Source organism: Oncorhynchus clarkii, chromosome 23 (assembly GCF_045791955.1).
Source record: "Oncorhynchus clarkii lewisi isolate Uvic-CL-2024 chromosome 23, UVic_Ocla_1.0, whole genome shotgun sequence".
Classification (NCBI taxonomy): Eukaryota; Metazoa; Chordata; class Actinopteri; order Salmoniformes; family Salmonidae; genus Oncorhynchus; species Oncorhynchus clarkii.
Window position 1 is genome coordinate 30,147,868 of NC_092169.1, and position 17,144 is coordinate 30,165,011.

General features: G+C 41.9%; 1 protein-coding gene across 1 annotated transcript; it reads right to left on the reverse strand.

The window, feature by feature from the left end:
* Positions 1–4,409: 4,409 nt before the first annotated feature.
* On the reverse strand, positions 4,410–16,719 carry LOC139381682 (transmembrane protein 100-like). The gene is made up of 2 exons (XM_071125375.1): positions 16,271–16,719; positions 4,410–6,192 (listed from the first exon to the last, which is right to left on the reverse strand). Exon 2 carries the CDS (start codon positions 6,161–6,163, stop codon positions 5,687–5,689), a length of 477 nt encoding a protein of 158 aa, XP_070981476.1. The 5' UTR covers positions 6,164–6,192; positions 16,271–16,719; the 3' UTR covers positions 4,410–5,686.
* Positions 16,720–17,144: the final 425 nt, after the last annotated feature.

Sequence of the window (17,144 nt, forward strand, 5' to 3'; positions counted from 1 at the left end):
AATGTGGACATGTTTTCTGGGTAGCTGCATGGTCTTTAGGAGTTCACTACAAAGCTTGAAGCAAAAGTATTTGAACAGGTCTTTGTCTATGTGAATCACTGGAACTGGACATAATTGAAATACCCCCTGTGAAGTCTCTACTGTAGTAAAAGGCTAGGAAGCTAAGCATCTGGGCCCGTTTTCACAAAGAGTGTCAGAGTAGGAGGGGATTTTAGATAATAATGTATAACATTATATTAACTTCTTATGGCTGCAGGGGCAGTATTGAGTAGCTTGGATGAAAGGTGCCCAGAGTAAACAGCCTGCTCCTCAGTCCCAGTTGCTAATATATGCATATTATTAGTACATTTGGATAGAAAACACTCTGAAGTTTCTAAAACTATTTGAATGATGTCTGTGAGTATAACAGAACTCATATGACAGGCAAAAACCTGAGAAGAAATCCAAACAGGAAGTGGGAAATCTGAGGTTGGTCGATTTTCAACCCAGCCCCTATTGAATACACAGTGGGATATTGATCAAGTTGCACTTCCTAGGGCTTCCATTAGATGTCAACCGTCTTTAGAAACTTGAATGAGGCTTCTACTGGTAGAGAGCCAGGTCCTGGTCACACGCATTTCACATGATAGCGACCTGCGTTCCATTGCTTCTCTACAGACATAGGAGTTCTCCGGTTGGAACGTTATTGAATATTTATGATAACAACATCCTAAAGATTGATTATTTTACTTAGTTTGACAAGTTTCTTCGACCTGTAATATAACTTTTTGAAGTTTTCGTCCGACGTTCGGCTGGACCTGCACGAGCGTTTGGATTTGTGTACTAAACGTGCTAACAAAAGTAACTACTTAGGACATAAATAATGGACATTATTGAACAAATCAAGCATTTATCATGGAACTACGATTCCTGGGAGTGCATTCTGATGAAGATCATCAAAGGTAAGGGAATATTTATGATGTGATTTCTGATTTCTGTTGACTCCAACATGGCGGATAATTATTTTTTTTTTTCTGAGCGCCCACTCAGATTATTACATGGTTTGCTTTGTCCGTAAAGTTTTTTAAAAATATGACACAGCGGTTGCATTAAGGAGAGGTATATCTATATTTCTCTGTCTAAGAATTTTATTTTCATCGACATTTATAATGAGTATTTTTGTAAAATGATGTGGCTCTCTGCAATATCACCGGATGTTTTTGGAACAGTGAACGTAACGCACCAATGCATACTGAGATTTTTTTATATATATATGCACTTTATCAAACAAAACATACATGTATAAGTCCTATGAGTGTCATCTGATGAAGATCATCAAAGGTTAGTGATTCATTTTTATCTCTATTTGTGCTTTTTGTGACTCCTCTTTGGCTGGAAAAATGGCTGTGTTTTACTGTGAATTGGTGGTCACCTAATTTAATCGTTTGTGGTGATTTCGCTGTAAAGCCTATTTGTATTCGGACACTGTGGTGGGATTAACAACAAGATTACCTTTAAAACGGTATAAGATACATGTATGTTTGAGGAATTGTAATTATGAGATTTCTGTTGTTTTAAATTTGGCGCCCTGCACTTTCACTGGCTGTTGTCATATCAATCCCGTTAACGGGATTGCAGCCCTAAGAAGTGTTTAACAGAGGGGACCTGATCCTGGATCAGCACTCCTACTTTGACATCTTTATGAAAACTGTTTCTGGTCCCTAAAGAATCATGCCAATAAGAATGTAGTGGACTTTATATTTTCTTGTACTGTTTGTATCTCAGACTGTTTAGTTGTGGAAATAGTCTGCACATTATGTTTTATTCAAAAGATGGACATTTCAGTTTGAACCCTGGCTGTCACAAACATTAACGAGCGATCTTCTTTCAAGACTGTTCTTAACTCATCTGGCTAAATAAAGGTTAAATAAATCAAATACAAATTTGATGCTAGAGGTCACAGCTGAACTCACAAACTTTGTCTGAATCACAAATGGCCCCCTAATCCCTAATATAGTGCACAAATTTTGACCAAAGCCTTATGGGGAAAAGGGCGCCATTTGTGACGCAACCACAGACCTCCTTTAACAGTCCTCCTCCCTCTTGGAGATCCAGCAACGCCTACATCCCTCCCAACTCGGCCCCAAATAAAAGGCTTTTGAAATGAAACCCACCAACAAGGTTGCAGCTCAAGTGCAGATGTGGGGAAATCTCAGAAGTTTAAAGGAGTTTTTGGGACAGCTGTTAAAAGTACTCTCATGCTTTCAAGTACTCATAATGTGGGTAGAGTGTACTGACATCAAAAGTACTAATGCAGAACAGAAGTTCTAAGTTATTTTATATTCCAAATCACCACTAAATGAATCTTGGGATCGTGGCGTAACAAAAGGGGTCTGTATTGCCATGCTGACTGAAGTCTGAAAACAGGAACAGGAAGTTAATGAGAATGACTTTTGACTTGACTTCTCAGGATGCCCCCCCCCCCCCCCCCCCCCCCACCCCACACACACACACACACACACAGGATTCCCTGTGATAGGATGGATTACCATCAGCAGCCATTACTTTGAGCCACTGTCTCACACACGCCAAAGCACGCACACACACATACATACACACACAGTTAATTGGCCAGATACGGGCAGAGGAGAGGAGCAGGTAGGAAATTAGCTCTATTACACAAATAAAGGGACTGACTGTCATTGGCTAGCAATGTTCCTACTTCATAGCAACTACACCTGCCGGAGACAAGCAATGTGAAAACTTGGAACCACAGAATCAGGTTTTCAGTGTAATATTGCAAACATGTAACATAAAATGTTATAAAACACTATAACTGCATCATCTCACAAACTCCTGTTGACTCTAGATTCTAGACATTTGTCAAATTGCATTGCAGCAAACGTCAAATTGCGAATAGCACCGTGTCATGGTCCTCATCGCACCTTTACTGATATTACTACAGTATAATTATATAACCAATGCTGACTGGGAACAGGGTTATTTTAAAGCCCATTGCAGAGGTGTGAAGCGATTTATTAAGGATCATATTCACTTAAATAAACAGAGTGCGGTGCCCAGTGATGACAATTGGCATCTGGGGGCATTGGGGTGGAGTGGAGGGGCATTGTTCAAAGTTTTAGTAAAGGGTGTGTAGTCTCACAGTCTTACTAACCTTCTTCCTGTTCTCTCTCTGATCCCTTAGCCCTTTTAATAGTTAGTCCATTTTCCATTTCCCTGTGGTAGCATTCCAGGCCCTTTCACAGGGAACAAGGTGTGTGTGTGTGTGTGTGTGTGTGTGTGTGTGTGTGTGTGTGTGTGTGTGTGTGTGTGTGTGTGTGTGTGTGTGTGTGTGTGTGTGTGTGTGTGTGTGTGTGTGTGTGTGTGTGTGTGTGTGTGTGTGTGTGTGTGTGTGTGTGTGTGTGTGTGTGTGTGTGTGTGTGTGTGTGTGTGTGTGCGCGCGTGAGATAGTGGGGGACACTGCTGCCACACCTCTGGTTCCTGAATCCGACACCAACAATGTTCTCAGGAAGGGAGGGACTGAGTGGAACAGATCTGTCTGTGCTCTTGTGTACTCCATTGCTGTCATTGGGAGTTGGGATGATAGAACAAACAGGCTGGCACTCAGGCTAACAGGATTATATAGGGTTCTATCTAACTATTGCCCAATTGGGGTTAGTGTGTGTCTGAAATGCCCCCCCCCCCCTTCATGTAGTGCACAAGTGGTCAAAAGTAGTGCTCTATATTAAGTCATGATGCCAATGGACATCATGACTTAATTTTCTACTACTGTATCATTGCACATTTCATCGCCTACGTCTATTTTATCCTCCACAGTTACGTCAAGTACTGGGACTCTGTGTGTGTGTTTATGTGGATTGTAAGAGAATACTCCCTTGTGTATTTATTGAGAACTCTCAAAGTGATGACTGTTGGATCTACAGTTCCGGTGTCAGAGTGATGCAACACTCTCTCTCTCTCTCTCCCTCTCTCTCCCTATGGCTCTCTCTTCCTCCCCCTCTCTGCCCCTCTCTCTCTCTCTCTCTCTCTCTCTGCCTCTCTCTCCCTCTCTTCCTTGCTCACTCTGCCCCCCTCTCTTCCCATAGCATTCCCTGCATGCTCCATTCCAGTGGAGATAAAGTTAGAGCCTTGGAAGCGACAACGTGTTGTAGCCGGTAGCCCCACAGTGACGCAACCCAATGATTTGATTATCTCCGTTGGCGTTGGAAGGATGCTAAGCAACGTAAACACACACTATAAATACAACTACCCCCACTGCTCCACCCCACTACCACTGTCCAGTCCCCTCAAACTCCCCAAACTTGATTTAGAAATACAATATGCAGAGAGCAACGTGAAATGGCTTAGTCTTAGTTACTGATACTGATGTTTTTGTTAATAGGGATATATACGAATAAAATGTCATTTGATTGGTTGATTGATTTATTGGTTGATTGACAGATTTATTGGCACATGGATTTAACATCTTAAGTGTAGTGGCACAAATATTCCAAATATATATCAACAGATTTGTCATAAATATCATGAAAATACAACTTTACCAGAGTACAATGGTACATATGAAACCACAACTTGCTTTGCCACAGCTATGGTCTTGTACTATACTAACAATGAAAAACTGTACATTTGGCACAAACTGTATCAAATTAATCAATAATAGGCATAATAGGCAGTTACAAAATTACATTGGAAGCATAAAAAATCATGCATATCGAACTTGAGAGATACATTGACTTCATTTAGGCAATCACTTCCTAGGTTCACTTTACGCAGTAATAAAGGGTGATTTGATCCTGTAAAGTCAGCTACTGTCTTCATATCTAAGACATAACATAAGTACCTATGAAATGTTCACTTGAAACATCAATTGAGCAGCCATAGAGTCACAGATGCATCACATGACATGCATGAGTATAGTAGAATGGAGAATCATGGTCCTCCGTGCAACTATCCTTTCTGCTCCAGGGTGAAGTTTCCCCTAAGTACAGATCTAGGATCAGCTTCCTCTACCCCAATCCTAACCTTAACCATTAGTAAGGAAAATGAAAAGAGCCTGAAGATCAGAATCTATGGGCAAATTTACCCTACTCCATCCTTCCTCTCCAATAATTTGGTTATTCCATCTTCATGATCAGTCTTGGTCTTCCTTGTAATTTAGCAGACACTCTTATCCTATTCAGTTGATATACTGCCTAGAGATCTAGATGAACACAATTGTTCATCAGGGGGGAGGATTAATAAACTTAAACATTAACTCTGTAACACATTAAAGTTACAACATCCTCCCCACCCGATGAACAATTGTGTTCATCTAGATCTCTAGGCAGTATATCAACTGAATAGGTAATTAGGGTTGTACTTGTTTTGCTAAAGGGTACAGCAACATATTTTTCATCTAGCAACCTTTTGGTTACTGGCTCAACACTCTTTTAACTGCTAGGCTACCTGCCAGTCTTTGTAGGCCACTCTAGTCCTTACAGATAGGATCTTACCTACAGTACAGATTGTCTTTCTAGGCCATTCTAGTCCTTCAGCTAAGCATCTGTTTTGGACAATGTGTGAGTCCTTCATACCCAACCACCTCTGACATCCCTCATCTCTCTCTAATAGTCTCTGTTCATTACCTCTTCATTCAAACTTCAAATTGTTCAAACTTCTATTTAACAGTGACTATCTCCCTCAGGGCTCAGACCACACAGACACCATGGTTGGGCATGAGGGCCGTCTGACTCTCCCTCCTCCGGTCCTTCTTCCGCCCCAGCCGGACCCTCCAACAGACGGCACTGGACCCCAGCAGAGCCAGCCCGGCTGACAGCAGAACCAGCCCCAGCACCGAGATGGTGGAGCCGTGTGAGTTGAACATGTACGCCACAGCAGTTACCACAATACCGGCAATGAGGACCACCACGCCGAATGGCACTGTGCACCGGTAGCACGACATCTCCGCCCCACCTGTGGCCGCTGTCAGCTGCATCTCGTTGATTAACGGGACAGTCGTCACGACGACGCTACAGTCCTTCTTGTTGTTGTTGGATTTCTCTTTGGGGACTTTCTCGGAGGTTGATGTTGGCATTTTCATGGCACTTTTTGGGACTTTCGGTGAGTTTCTGCAGATGGGGTCATCTGGCATAGAGATTTTGTTAGCTAGGAAATGGTGGGCCATCTTAATTTTCAGTGGTCAACCTGTTGAGTCTGTCAATCAGCGTGGCGTACAGAGAGAGAAAAATACATTTTAGTCATATTGAAAACAAAACAGAGAAAACCCTGACTACACCTTAAGGATTAGCACAAAAATAAAGGATGTCAGCAGTTCACAATTTACTGAATTACAGTGAGTTGAGGTAGGTCTCTAAATTGAAGCCTGTTCCCATTGAAATGAAAGATCTCTGTGCCAATGTCTATGCCCTGGCAGTAATATTTCCACCGGATGCATTGTTGGCAGTTGGACGTGAGGCGTCGACAGTGCGCAACATAACTGTCAAATTTCCCAGAGAAAGGCAGCTAACATTACGACACCTCTGTGAAACAGGAGCCAGCCAATTTGATAAACAGTCCGCTCTAATGATGAAATAAATAATGTAGCCTAAAGCTATAAAAAAAAACGCTATGATCCCAGCTAGCACATTTGGTTCCTTGGAAGTTGTGGGAACGTATGGTTTTGGGGTTATTTGAAGGTAATTTAATAACATTCTGAGAACATTTTCTAAATATTGTTAAAGTTTTGTAGTGGTTATTATTGAAAGTTTTCTTAACACTCTAAGAACGAAATTTCGAGGTTTTTGAATAACTTTCTAAAAACCTTCACTGAATGTTCCAATAAGACTTATTTTGGGTAGGACATTCATTTGTTTAGGCATTAATCATGTAAACTGTTTAAAAAAAATCTGATACAGCATCATTGAGATTTGAAGCTGTGTGCTCCTGTTCTCTATCACTGGAATTAGTCCACTGCACCACCAGGATAGAGTTAGGATGCTGTGTTTTGTTACGCATACAAAGCTGTACATTTTAGTCAATTCAAACAGAACCCATTTCAAAGGAAACAATCACTCCATAAGATCAGGTGTGGCCAAATAGTAAGCGCAGCCAACACACCTGAACACATTTAACCAAGATAGAGGCTAGAGAGATTTTTGTTGATGCTGAGAACAGAATATATATGTTTTTAAATAACAATCTTAGAACGTTTTCTGAACATTGCTAAAGTTTTCTTGTGTTTTTTTAGGGAAAGTTTTGTTTATTTTCTGAGAACGGAATTTAGAGACAATTGATGTGGATGTTTTTTTTTTTTACATTTCTTTATTGCAAAGAACTAGCATAAAAGAGAACCATACATTCTCAGAAAGTTCTGAAAACATTGCTTAAATATAACTTTTTTTCATTAGTCCACTGTTGATACAGTCCCAAAATGCTTTGCATGTCAGCAGTCAAGTTTATCAGATATTGGACTTTCAAGAAGCAAAGAGTCATCATATGCTGCAAAATGCAATAGTTATTTTGTGGATGTAGAACATTCCCCGAATGTAGTAAAAATATGACATTAAATACAGTGGCTTGCAAAAGTATTCACCCCCTTGGTATTTTTCCTATTTTGTTGCCTTACAACCTGGAATTAAAATGTATTTGGGGGGGGGGGGGGGTTGTATAATTTGATTTACACAACATGCCTACCACTTTGAAGATGCAAAATCATTTTTTATTGTGAAACAAACAAGAAATAAGACAAAAAATGGGAAACTTGAGCATGCATAACTATTCATCCCCCAAAGTCGATACTTTGTTAGAGCCACCTTTTGCAGCAATAACAGCTGCAAGTCTCTTGGGGCATGTCTCTATAAGCTTGGTACATCTAGCCACTGGGATTTTTGCCCATTTTTCAAGACAAAACTGCTCTAGCTCATTGAAGTTGGATGGGTTCCACTGGTGTACAGCAAACTTTAAGTCATACCACAGATTCTCAATTGGATTAAGATCTTAGCTTTGACTAGGCCATTCCAAGACATTTAAATGTTTCCCCTTAAACCACTCCAGTGTTGCTTTAGCAGTATGCTTAGGGTCATTGTCCTGCTGGAAGGTGAACCTCCATCCCAGTCTCAAATCTCTGGAAGACTGAAACAAGTTTCCCTAAAGAATTTCCCTGTATTTAGCGCCATCCATCATTTCTTCAATTCTGACCAGTTTCCCATTCCCTGCTGATGAAAACCATCCCCACAGCATGATGCTGCCACCACCATGCTTCACTGTAGGGATGATGTTCTCGAGGTGGTGAGAGGTGTTGGGTTTGCGCCAGACATAGCGTAAATTTGTCTCATCTGACCAGAGTACCCAATTCCATATGTTTGGGGAGTCTCCCACATGGCTTTTGGCTTTTTTTCTGGCCAATCTACTGTAAAGCCCAGCTCTGTGGAGTTTATGGTTTAAAGTGGTCCTATGGACAGATACTCCAATCTCCGCTGTGGAGCTTTGCAGCTCCTTCAGGGTTATCTTTGGTCTCTTTGTTGCCTCTCTGATTAATGCCCTCCTTGCCTGGTGGTTTTGGTGGGTGTCCCTCTCTTGGCAGGTTTGTTGTAGTGCTATATTCTTTCCATTTTTAATAGTGGATTTAATGGTGCTCCATGGGATGTTCAAAGTTTCGGATATTTTTTATAACACCACCCTGATCTGTACTTCTCCACAAATTTGTCTGTGACCTGTTTTTAGAGCTCTTTTGTCTTCATAGCGGTGCTTGCCCCTTGCTTAGTGGTGTTGCAGACTTTGGGGCCTTTCAGAACATTTGTATATATACTGAGATCATGTGACAGATCATGTGACACTTAGTTAAATAAAGTCCACCTGTGTGCAATCTAAGTATGTGACTTCTGAAGGTAATTGGTTGCACCAGATCTTATTTAGGGGCTTCATAGGAAAGGGGGTGAATACATATGCATGCACCACTTTCCAGTTTACATATATATTTTTTTTAACAAGTTTTGTTTTCATTTCACTTCAACAATTTGGACTATTTTGTGTATGTTCATTACATGGACTCCAAATAAAAATCTATTTAAATTACAGGTTGTAATGCAACAAAATATCAAGGGCCAAGGGGAATGAATATCTTTGCAAGGCACTGTAGAACTTGTGTGGAATGTTCTGTGGAAGTGCTGAAATTCCCACAGAAGAACGTTCTTTTTTAAAGTTCTCTGAACAATTTGAGAATATGACTTTAAGGCCAGGCACAAGGGTGGGCAACTCCAGTCCTCGAGGGCCTGATTGGTGTCACACTTTTTCTCAATCTCTAGGAAAACACAGATGTTTAATCAAATTGCATTCTAAATTGAAGATCATGATTAGGTGATTATTGGAGTCAGGTGTGTTAGCTGGGGCTGGGGCAAAACTGTGACACCAATCAGGCCCTGGAGGACTGGAATTGCCCACTCCTGCGGCGGGACAACACCCCAAAATAAAATAAATAATCTGAATCATATCACAATCAACTTTTACAAGTTGAATGTAGACATTAATAAAATATTTTTTTGCATTACAATTGACATTCGGCTTACACAGTTTTACTACGCGATACGTTTAAGATGGCGCCAGAGAAGAAGGCAGACTTTTTACGTGCCCCCAGCCAATTGCATTTTTTTGTTTGTTTATTTGCATTGTTTGTAACTTCTTTTTTTAACTTATTTTGTACATAATGTTGCCACTATTGTCTCTTATGACTGAAAATAACTTCTAGACATCAAGACTCACCACAAGACTCACCACAGACTAGCAGAATACTTTTTCCCTTTCATGACTCTGACGAGCCCGACGCAAAGGATATATTGCTTCCTTGGGAACAGGCCCCGATCCCCGTGATCTGCGTGAATAGGAGGCGGTGAAAGAGGGGCGAAAGGCCGGCTGCCTTCTGAGAATTCGTAGGGGATCGAATAAGCCCCGACTTCTCTACATTCTGCTTGCAAACGTGCAATCCTTGGGAGAATAAAATCGACGAGTTACGTGGAAGATTAAACTACCAGCAAGACATAAAAAACTGTAACATCTTATGCTTCACAGAGTCGCGGCTGAACGACGACAATATCAACAGCTGGTTAGACGATGTACCGGCAGCATAGAACAGCGGCGTCTGGTAAGACAAGGGGCGGCGGACTATGTATTTTTGTACATAACAGCTGGTGCACGATATCTAAGGAAGTCTCGAGCTATTGCTAGCCTAAGGTAGAGTATCTCATGATAAGCTGTAGACCACACTATCTACCAAGAAAGTTTTCATCTGTATTCTTTGTAGCTGTTTACATACCCCTATAGTCAGAGGCTGGCATTAAGACAGCATTGAATGTGCTGTATTCCGCCATAAGCAAACAAGAAAACGCTCACCCAGGCGGCACTCCTAGTAGCCGGGAACTTTATTGCAGGGAAACTTAAATCCATTTGACCAAATTTCCATCATAATGTTAAATGTGCAACCAGAGGAAAAATAACTCTGGACTACCTATACTCCACACAGAGACGCATACAAAGGTCTCCCTCACCCTTCATTGGGCAAATCTGACCATAATTATATCCTCCTGATTTCTGCTTACAAGCAAAAATTGAAGCAGGAAGCACCAGTGACTAGATCAATAAAAAAGTGGTCAGATGAAGCAGATGCTAAGCTACAGGACTGTTTTGCTAGCACAGACTGGAATATGTTCCGTGATTCCTCTGATGGCATTGAGGAGTGCACCACCTCAGTCATTGGCTTCATCAATAAGTGCATCGATGACGTCGTCCCCACAGTGACTGTACGTACATACCCCAACCAGAAGCCATGGATTACGGGCAACATCTGCACTGATCTAAAGGCTAGAGCTGCCGCTTTCAAGGAGTGGGCCTATAACCCGGAAGCTTTTAAGAAATCCTGCTATGCCCTCCGATGAACAATCAAAAAGGAAAAGCGTCAATACAGGACTAAGCTCGAATCGTACTACACCGGCTCTGACGCTCATCGGATGTGGCAGGGCTTGCAAACCATTACAGACTACAAAGGGAAGCACAGCTGAGAGCTGCCCAATGACACGAGCCTACCAGACGAGCTAAACTACTTCTATGCTCGCTTCGAGGCATATAACATTGAAACATGCATTAGATCACCAGCTTTTCCGGAAGACTGTGTGATCACTCTCTCCACAGCCGATGTGAGTAAGACCTTTAAACAGGTCAACATTCACAAGGCCGCGGGGACAGACAGATTACCAGGACATGTACTGCGAGCATGCGCTGACCAGCTGGCAAGTGTCTTCACTGACATTTTCAACTTCTCCCTGTCCGAGTCTGTAATACCAACATGCTTCAAGCAGACCACCATACTGCCCGTGCCTAAGAACACTAAGGTAATCTGCCCGTTGCTTTGAAAGACTGGTCATGGCTCACATCAACACCATCATCCTAGAAACCCTAGACCTACTCCAATTTGCATACCGCCCCAACAGATCCACAGATGATGCAATCTCTATTGAACTCCACACTGCCCTTTCCCACCTGGACAAAAGGAACACCTATGTGAGAATGCTATACATTGACTACAACTCAGCATTCAACACCATAGTGCCCTCAAAGCTCATCAATAAGCTAAGGACCCTGGCACTAAACACCTCCCTGTGCAACTGGATCCTGGACTTCCTGACGGGCCGCAAACAGGTGGTAAGGGTAGGTAACAACACATCTACCATGCTGATCCTCAACACAGGGGCCCCTCCTGTACTCCCTGTTCACTCATGACTGCATGGCCAGGCACGACTCCAACACCATCATTAAATTTGCAGATGACACAACAGTGGTAGGCCTGATCACCAACAACCACGAGACAGCCTATAGGGAGGAGGTCAGAGACCTGGCCGTGTGGTGCCAGGACAACAACCTCTCCCTCAACGTGATCAAGACAAAGGAGATGATTGTGGACTACAGGAAAAAGAGGATCGAGCACGCCCCCATTTTCATCAACGGGGCTGCAGTGGAGCAGGTTGAGAGCTTTACGTTCCTTGGTGTCCACATCACCAACAAACTAACATGGTCCAAGCACACCAAGGAGGTTGTGAAAAGGACACAACAAAACCTATTCCCTCTTCAGGAGACTGAAAAGAGCATCCTGACAGGTTGCATCACTGCCTGGTATGGCAACTGCTCGGCCTCCGACCACAAGGCACTACAGAGGGTAGTGCGAACTGCCCAGTACATCACTGGGACCAATATTCCTGCCATCCAGGACCTCTATACCAGGCGGTGTCAGAGGAAGACCCTAAAAATTGCCAAAGACTCCAGCCACCCTAGTCATAGACTGTTCTCTCTGCTACCGCACAGCAAGCGGTACCGGAGCGCCAATCTTAGGTCCAAGAGGCTTCTAAATAGCTTCTACCCCCAAGCCATAAGACTCCTGAACATCTAGTCATATGGCTACCCAGACTATTTGCATTACCTAGACATACTGACCAGTTCAAATAGACAGAAGCCCCGCTATATGGTATCCAAACTCATCTTTCTGCATGTCCAGCCCACTCATTATCTCTGCCAATCATGGCTAGTGGGAAAGTTGCTGGCTTTTTCTGTGGCTAAACCAACTAGGGTCGTAATTTAACAATGTTATTTCTATTTACAGGTGGCAAACAAGTTTGTTATTAAAGCACATGAAAGTTCACATGTTCGAGAAGACATTTCTGACAAAAAACGCATTTAGATTTTTTTTAAAGATAACGTTCAAACGGCTCTCCTTTGAACTAGTACCCTTCGACATATGCCTAGTTTCCTGAAATGGGTCACATATGGACTTTTACCATATAAGGCCATCTTCTGCATACCACCCCTACCTTGTCACAACACAACTGATTGGCTCAATCAAACGCGTTAATAAGAAGGAAAGAAATTCCACAAATTAAGTTCAGGGCAGCATACTGGGTAGGCTGGGGGCTGGGTAGTGATGACTATTTAACAGTCTGATGGCCTTGAGATAGAAGCTGTTTTTCAGTCTCTTGGTCCCAGGTTTGATGCACCTGTTCTGACCTCACCTTCTGGATGATAGCGTGCTGAACAGGCCATGGTTCGGGTTGTTGATGTCCTTGATGATCTTTTTGGCATTCCTGTGACATCGGGTGCTGTAGGCGTCCTGCAGGGCAGGCAATGTGTTTCCGGTGATGCGTTGGGCATACCGCACAATCCTCTGGAGAGCCCTGTGGTTGTGGGCGCTGCACATGCCATACCAGGCTGTGATACAGCCCAACAGGATGCTCTCAATGGTGCATCTGCAAAAGTTTGTGAGGGTCTTAGGGGCCCAAGACACATTTTGTCAGCCTCCAGAAGTTGAAGAAACAATGTTGCACCTTTTTCACCACAATGTCTGTGTGGGTGAACTATTTCTGATTGTCAGTGATGTGTACGCCGAGGAACTTGAAGCTTTTCACCTTCTCCACTGCAGTCGGGTCGATGTGGATACTGGGGTGCTCCTTCTGCTGTCTCCTGAAGTCCACGATCAGCTCCTTCGTTTTGTTGACATTGCGGGAAAGGTTATTTTCCTGGCACCACTCCGCTAGGGCCCTCACCTCCTCCCTGTCTTGTCATTGTTGGTAATCAGGCTTAGTCCTGTTGTGTCGCCTGTAAACTTGATGATTGAGTTGGAGGTGTTGGAGGCATGCAAAAATGTCAAAGATTTGACAGAGTTACATTTCATATGAGGAAATCAGTCAATTGAAATACATTCATTAGGCTCTAATCTATGGATTTCACATGACTAGTAATACAGATATGCATCTGCCTCACAATGGGCCTCGGGGGTCTCGTTGTGGTATTTTTGTGCCTTCAAATTGTCAATCAATAAAATGCAATTGACTTCTTTGTATGTAACTTATGCTTGCCCATAACATAACCCCACTGCCTCCATGGGCCACTGTGTTAACAATGTTGACATCAGCAAACCGCTCGCCCACACAACGCCGTACACAACGCCGTACACAACGCCCACACAACGCCGTACACAACGCCCACACAACGGCGTACACAACGCCCACACAACGCCGTACACAACGCCCACACAACGCCGTACACAACGCCCACACAATGCCGTACACAACGCCGTAAACAACGCCGTACACAACGCCATACACAACGCCCACACAACGCCCACACAACGCCGTACACAACGCCGTACACAACGGCCACACAACGCCGTACACAACGCCCACACAACGCCGTACACAACGCCGTACACAACGCCGTACACAACGCCCACACAACGCCGTACACAACGCCGTACACAACGCCGTACACATGGTCTGCGGTTGTGAGGCCGGTTGGACGTAGTGCCAAATTCTCTAAAACAACATTGGAGGTGGCTTATGCTAGAGAAATTAACATGAAATTCTCTGCCAACAGCTCTGGTGGACATTCCTGCAATCAGCATGCCAATTGCATGCTCCATCAAAACTTGAGACATCTGTGGTATTGCATTGTGTGACAAAATTGCCTATTTTAGAGTGGCCTTTTATTGTCCCCAGCAAAAGTTGTGCCCGTGTAATGATCACGCTGTTTAATCAGCTTCTTGATATGCCACACCTGTCAGGTGGATGGATTACCTTTGCAAACGATAAATGCTCACTAACAGCAATGTAAACAAATTTATGCACAAAATTTGATGGGAATAAGCTTTTTGTGCATATGGAATATTTCTGGGATCTTTTATTTCAGCTCATGAAACATGGGCATTTATAATTTTGATCAGTGTAAAATAAAATGTTTACAGCATATAAACAATTCCCTCTGGCCACGTCTGGAGAATATATCTAAGGATAACCATACAAAATGTGGTAAATGTAGATGCTTCTGAAGCTGAGAATAATGAGTTGGGAAGAGTCTGACTTTTGGGAAATGGCAGTTAAAGACAAGTACACTGAATGAAGAGTACCAAATGACAAAAGCCTATTTAAACCCAATAACCATCTCTTCAAAGTAAGTTACTAAATGTTGTACAGTTTGAAAACATTGTCTATGAAATGGGTTTTGAAATTATGTGTACAGTAATTCAACGTAGTGAATTTTTAAATGATTGATGTATGTCCTTTTTAAAGTGGTAGAAATTCATTAAAATGTTGATGACTTTAGTATGATAAACTAAAGAAAATATAAATTGTTGACATTTTTATGTTTATTTTTTGAAAATACTAATGAACCAAAATAGCAACAAATCAAAACATTTATAGGTAGATTCAAAATTTTAATTTCAGTCTGTGATGCCTGGCCTAAAATAGAAGCATGTAGGAAAGGTTATGCTGAAGTACTGAAATTACCACAGAACATGACCACAAATTGAATTAAATGTAAACCATGTTTGAACCTTCAGGAAATGTTCTGTTAAAGGGAAAATCTGCAGTTGCTATATAAATTTTTGGAATTCTAAATTAATGATATATATCCATTGATTCTTGAATAACATAACTTATAAATGCCTAATGAGCTTAGTTAAACTGTCGTGCCCCATCAGAACCCAACATATTTACTTGTTTTACTGCAATGTTTGTAAATAAAATAAAACACTATATAGCCTCAAAACATAAATGAAAAAATAATTTGGATATCATGGATGGTCAGTCCTTGCATCCATAGAGTAGTCTATGATTTTGCAAGGATTTTGTGATATTTGCAGGCAAATAAGCTTGATTTTGCTGCAGCAATTCTGACATTTTCCATTGGCAATATGCAAAGTGAAAATGCGCTGACGAATGTTGACGTGTGGCTTGATTGAACCATATTATGCAGTAAATGTGCGGTGACTGGTTGAAATTATCAGCCCTCTTTTTGTATTGCTGTGATGGGTCAGTTTTATGCAATAATATTGCGATTATTTGACTGTTTTATGTGGAAATAGTGTGGTGATTGGTCAAATTTGCACACCCTCGCATAATATGCAGGGAATTGTTGATTTTGCTAAACATTTTATAATTGCAGAATCTCAGAATGCTGGAGGAACTGTACTGTAAAGTAATTAAATACCAAGATTTTTTTTTTTTTGTGCTGAGAATGTTCCAAAGCCAAGCAACTCTCCTGCACCATTCCCAGAAAGATTGTATGTAATATAACCATAGGTCAACCACGCTCTCACCAAGCTTGAAGAAACCTATGGTTCTCAGAACGTTATGTGCTAGCTGGGATCCGTCATCAACTCTTCTCTGTCGATGTCAACTAGTATGTGATGCAATATTCGTTGGCCTAGGCGCGCGTGATAAAGATTACTTTGAATGAAAAAAACCATCTAATTACTCACCTTAAAATGCTGACTGATTCCATATTTTACACTTAACCCATGAATATATTGTAGTTTCAGGAATATAGTATTCAGTGCCAATAACTGTGAATTTCACAATTAAGGTAAAATACATCAGTTGAATTTACTGTATCCTGGAGCTCTTCAGTCTTCTGAAACAGTGCGTCTTTGTGGTAAGGGAATGCAACCGTCAGCCTATTCACTATCATCTCGAGCTTGAAGTTGTATGTCATCCATTCGTTTTTTGTCCATTATCAGGTCGTTTTTTTTGTCCAAATACAGATAGAATATACGACTATCCTGTTTAACTTTAGCACCAGCATATTATATGCGCAGAGGTTTCCCCAGAATGAGATATATAGCCTACCACCGTTCATTCCACTCACTCCTATTCTCTCTATACACTGTCTATGTGTCGTGCAGGCATGTCTAGAAAGCTGTGGCTCTTTGCAATGATCTGGTCTACATCGTCTTGGAGAATCACGCAGGGGGAAATCAATAGCTAAAGGGGGGAGTGTCTGTGAGACACGACTTTCCTCTCCCCCTCACCTACTGAACGAGCAAGGAAACTTTTAACCCTTTCCACCCTTAGCCCTTATTTTAAAGTATACAGCAAACACAATTGCAATTTTTATGACCATAGCGTCACAACTGATTCTGTATTCAAACAAAAATTCAATTAGTTTTTGATTATTTTACCAGTAGTGTATATAACATAATTGCAAAATTAACTTGTCTACTGTTATGACATAATACTTTGTCTTATCCATGTTGTTCAGTTCTACTAGTGTGTCAAGGTGTCAACGAGTACCTATGTACTAACGAGGAATGGCCTTTAGAGTAACTAACTCTCCAGTGTTTCCAGATTTCTATT

Bases quoted from the DNA above. Each gene is read 5' to 3' on its own strand.
- LOC139381682 (XM_071125375.1), bottom strand. From the start codon at position 6,163: ATGGCCCACCATTTCCTAGCTAACAAAATCTCTATGCCAGATGACCCC.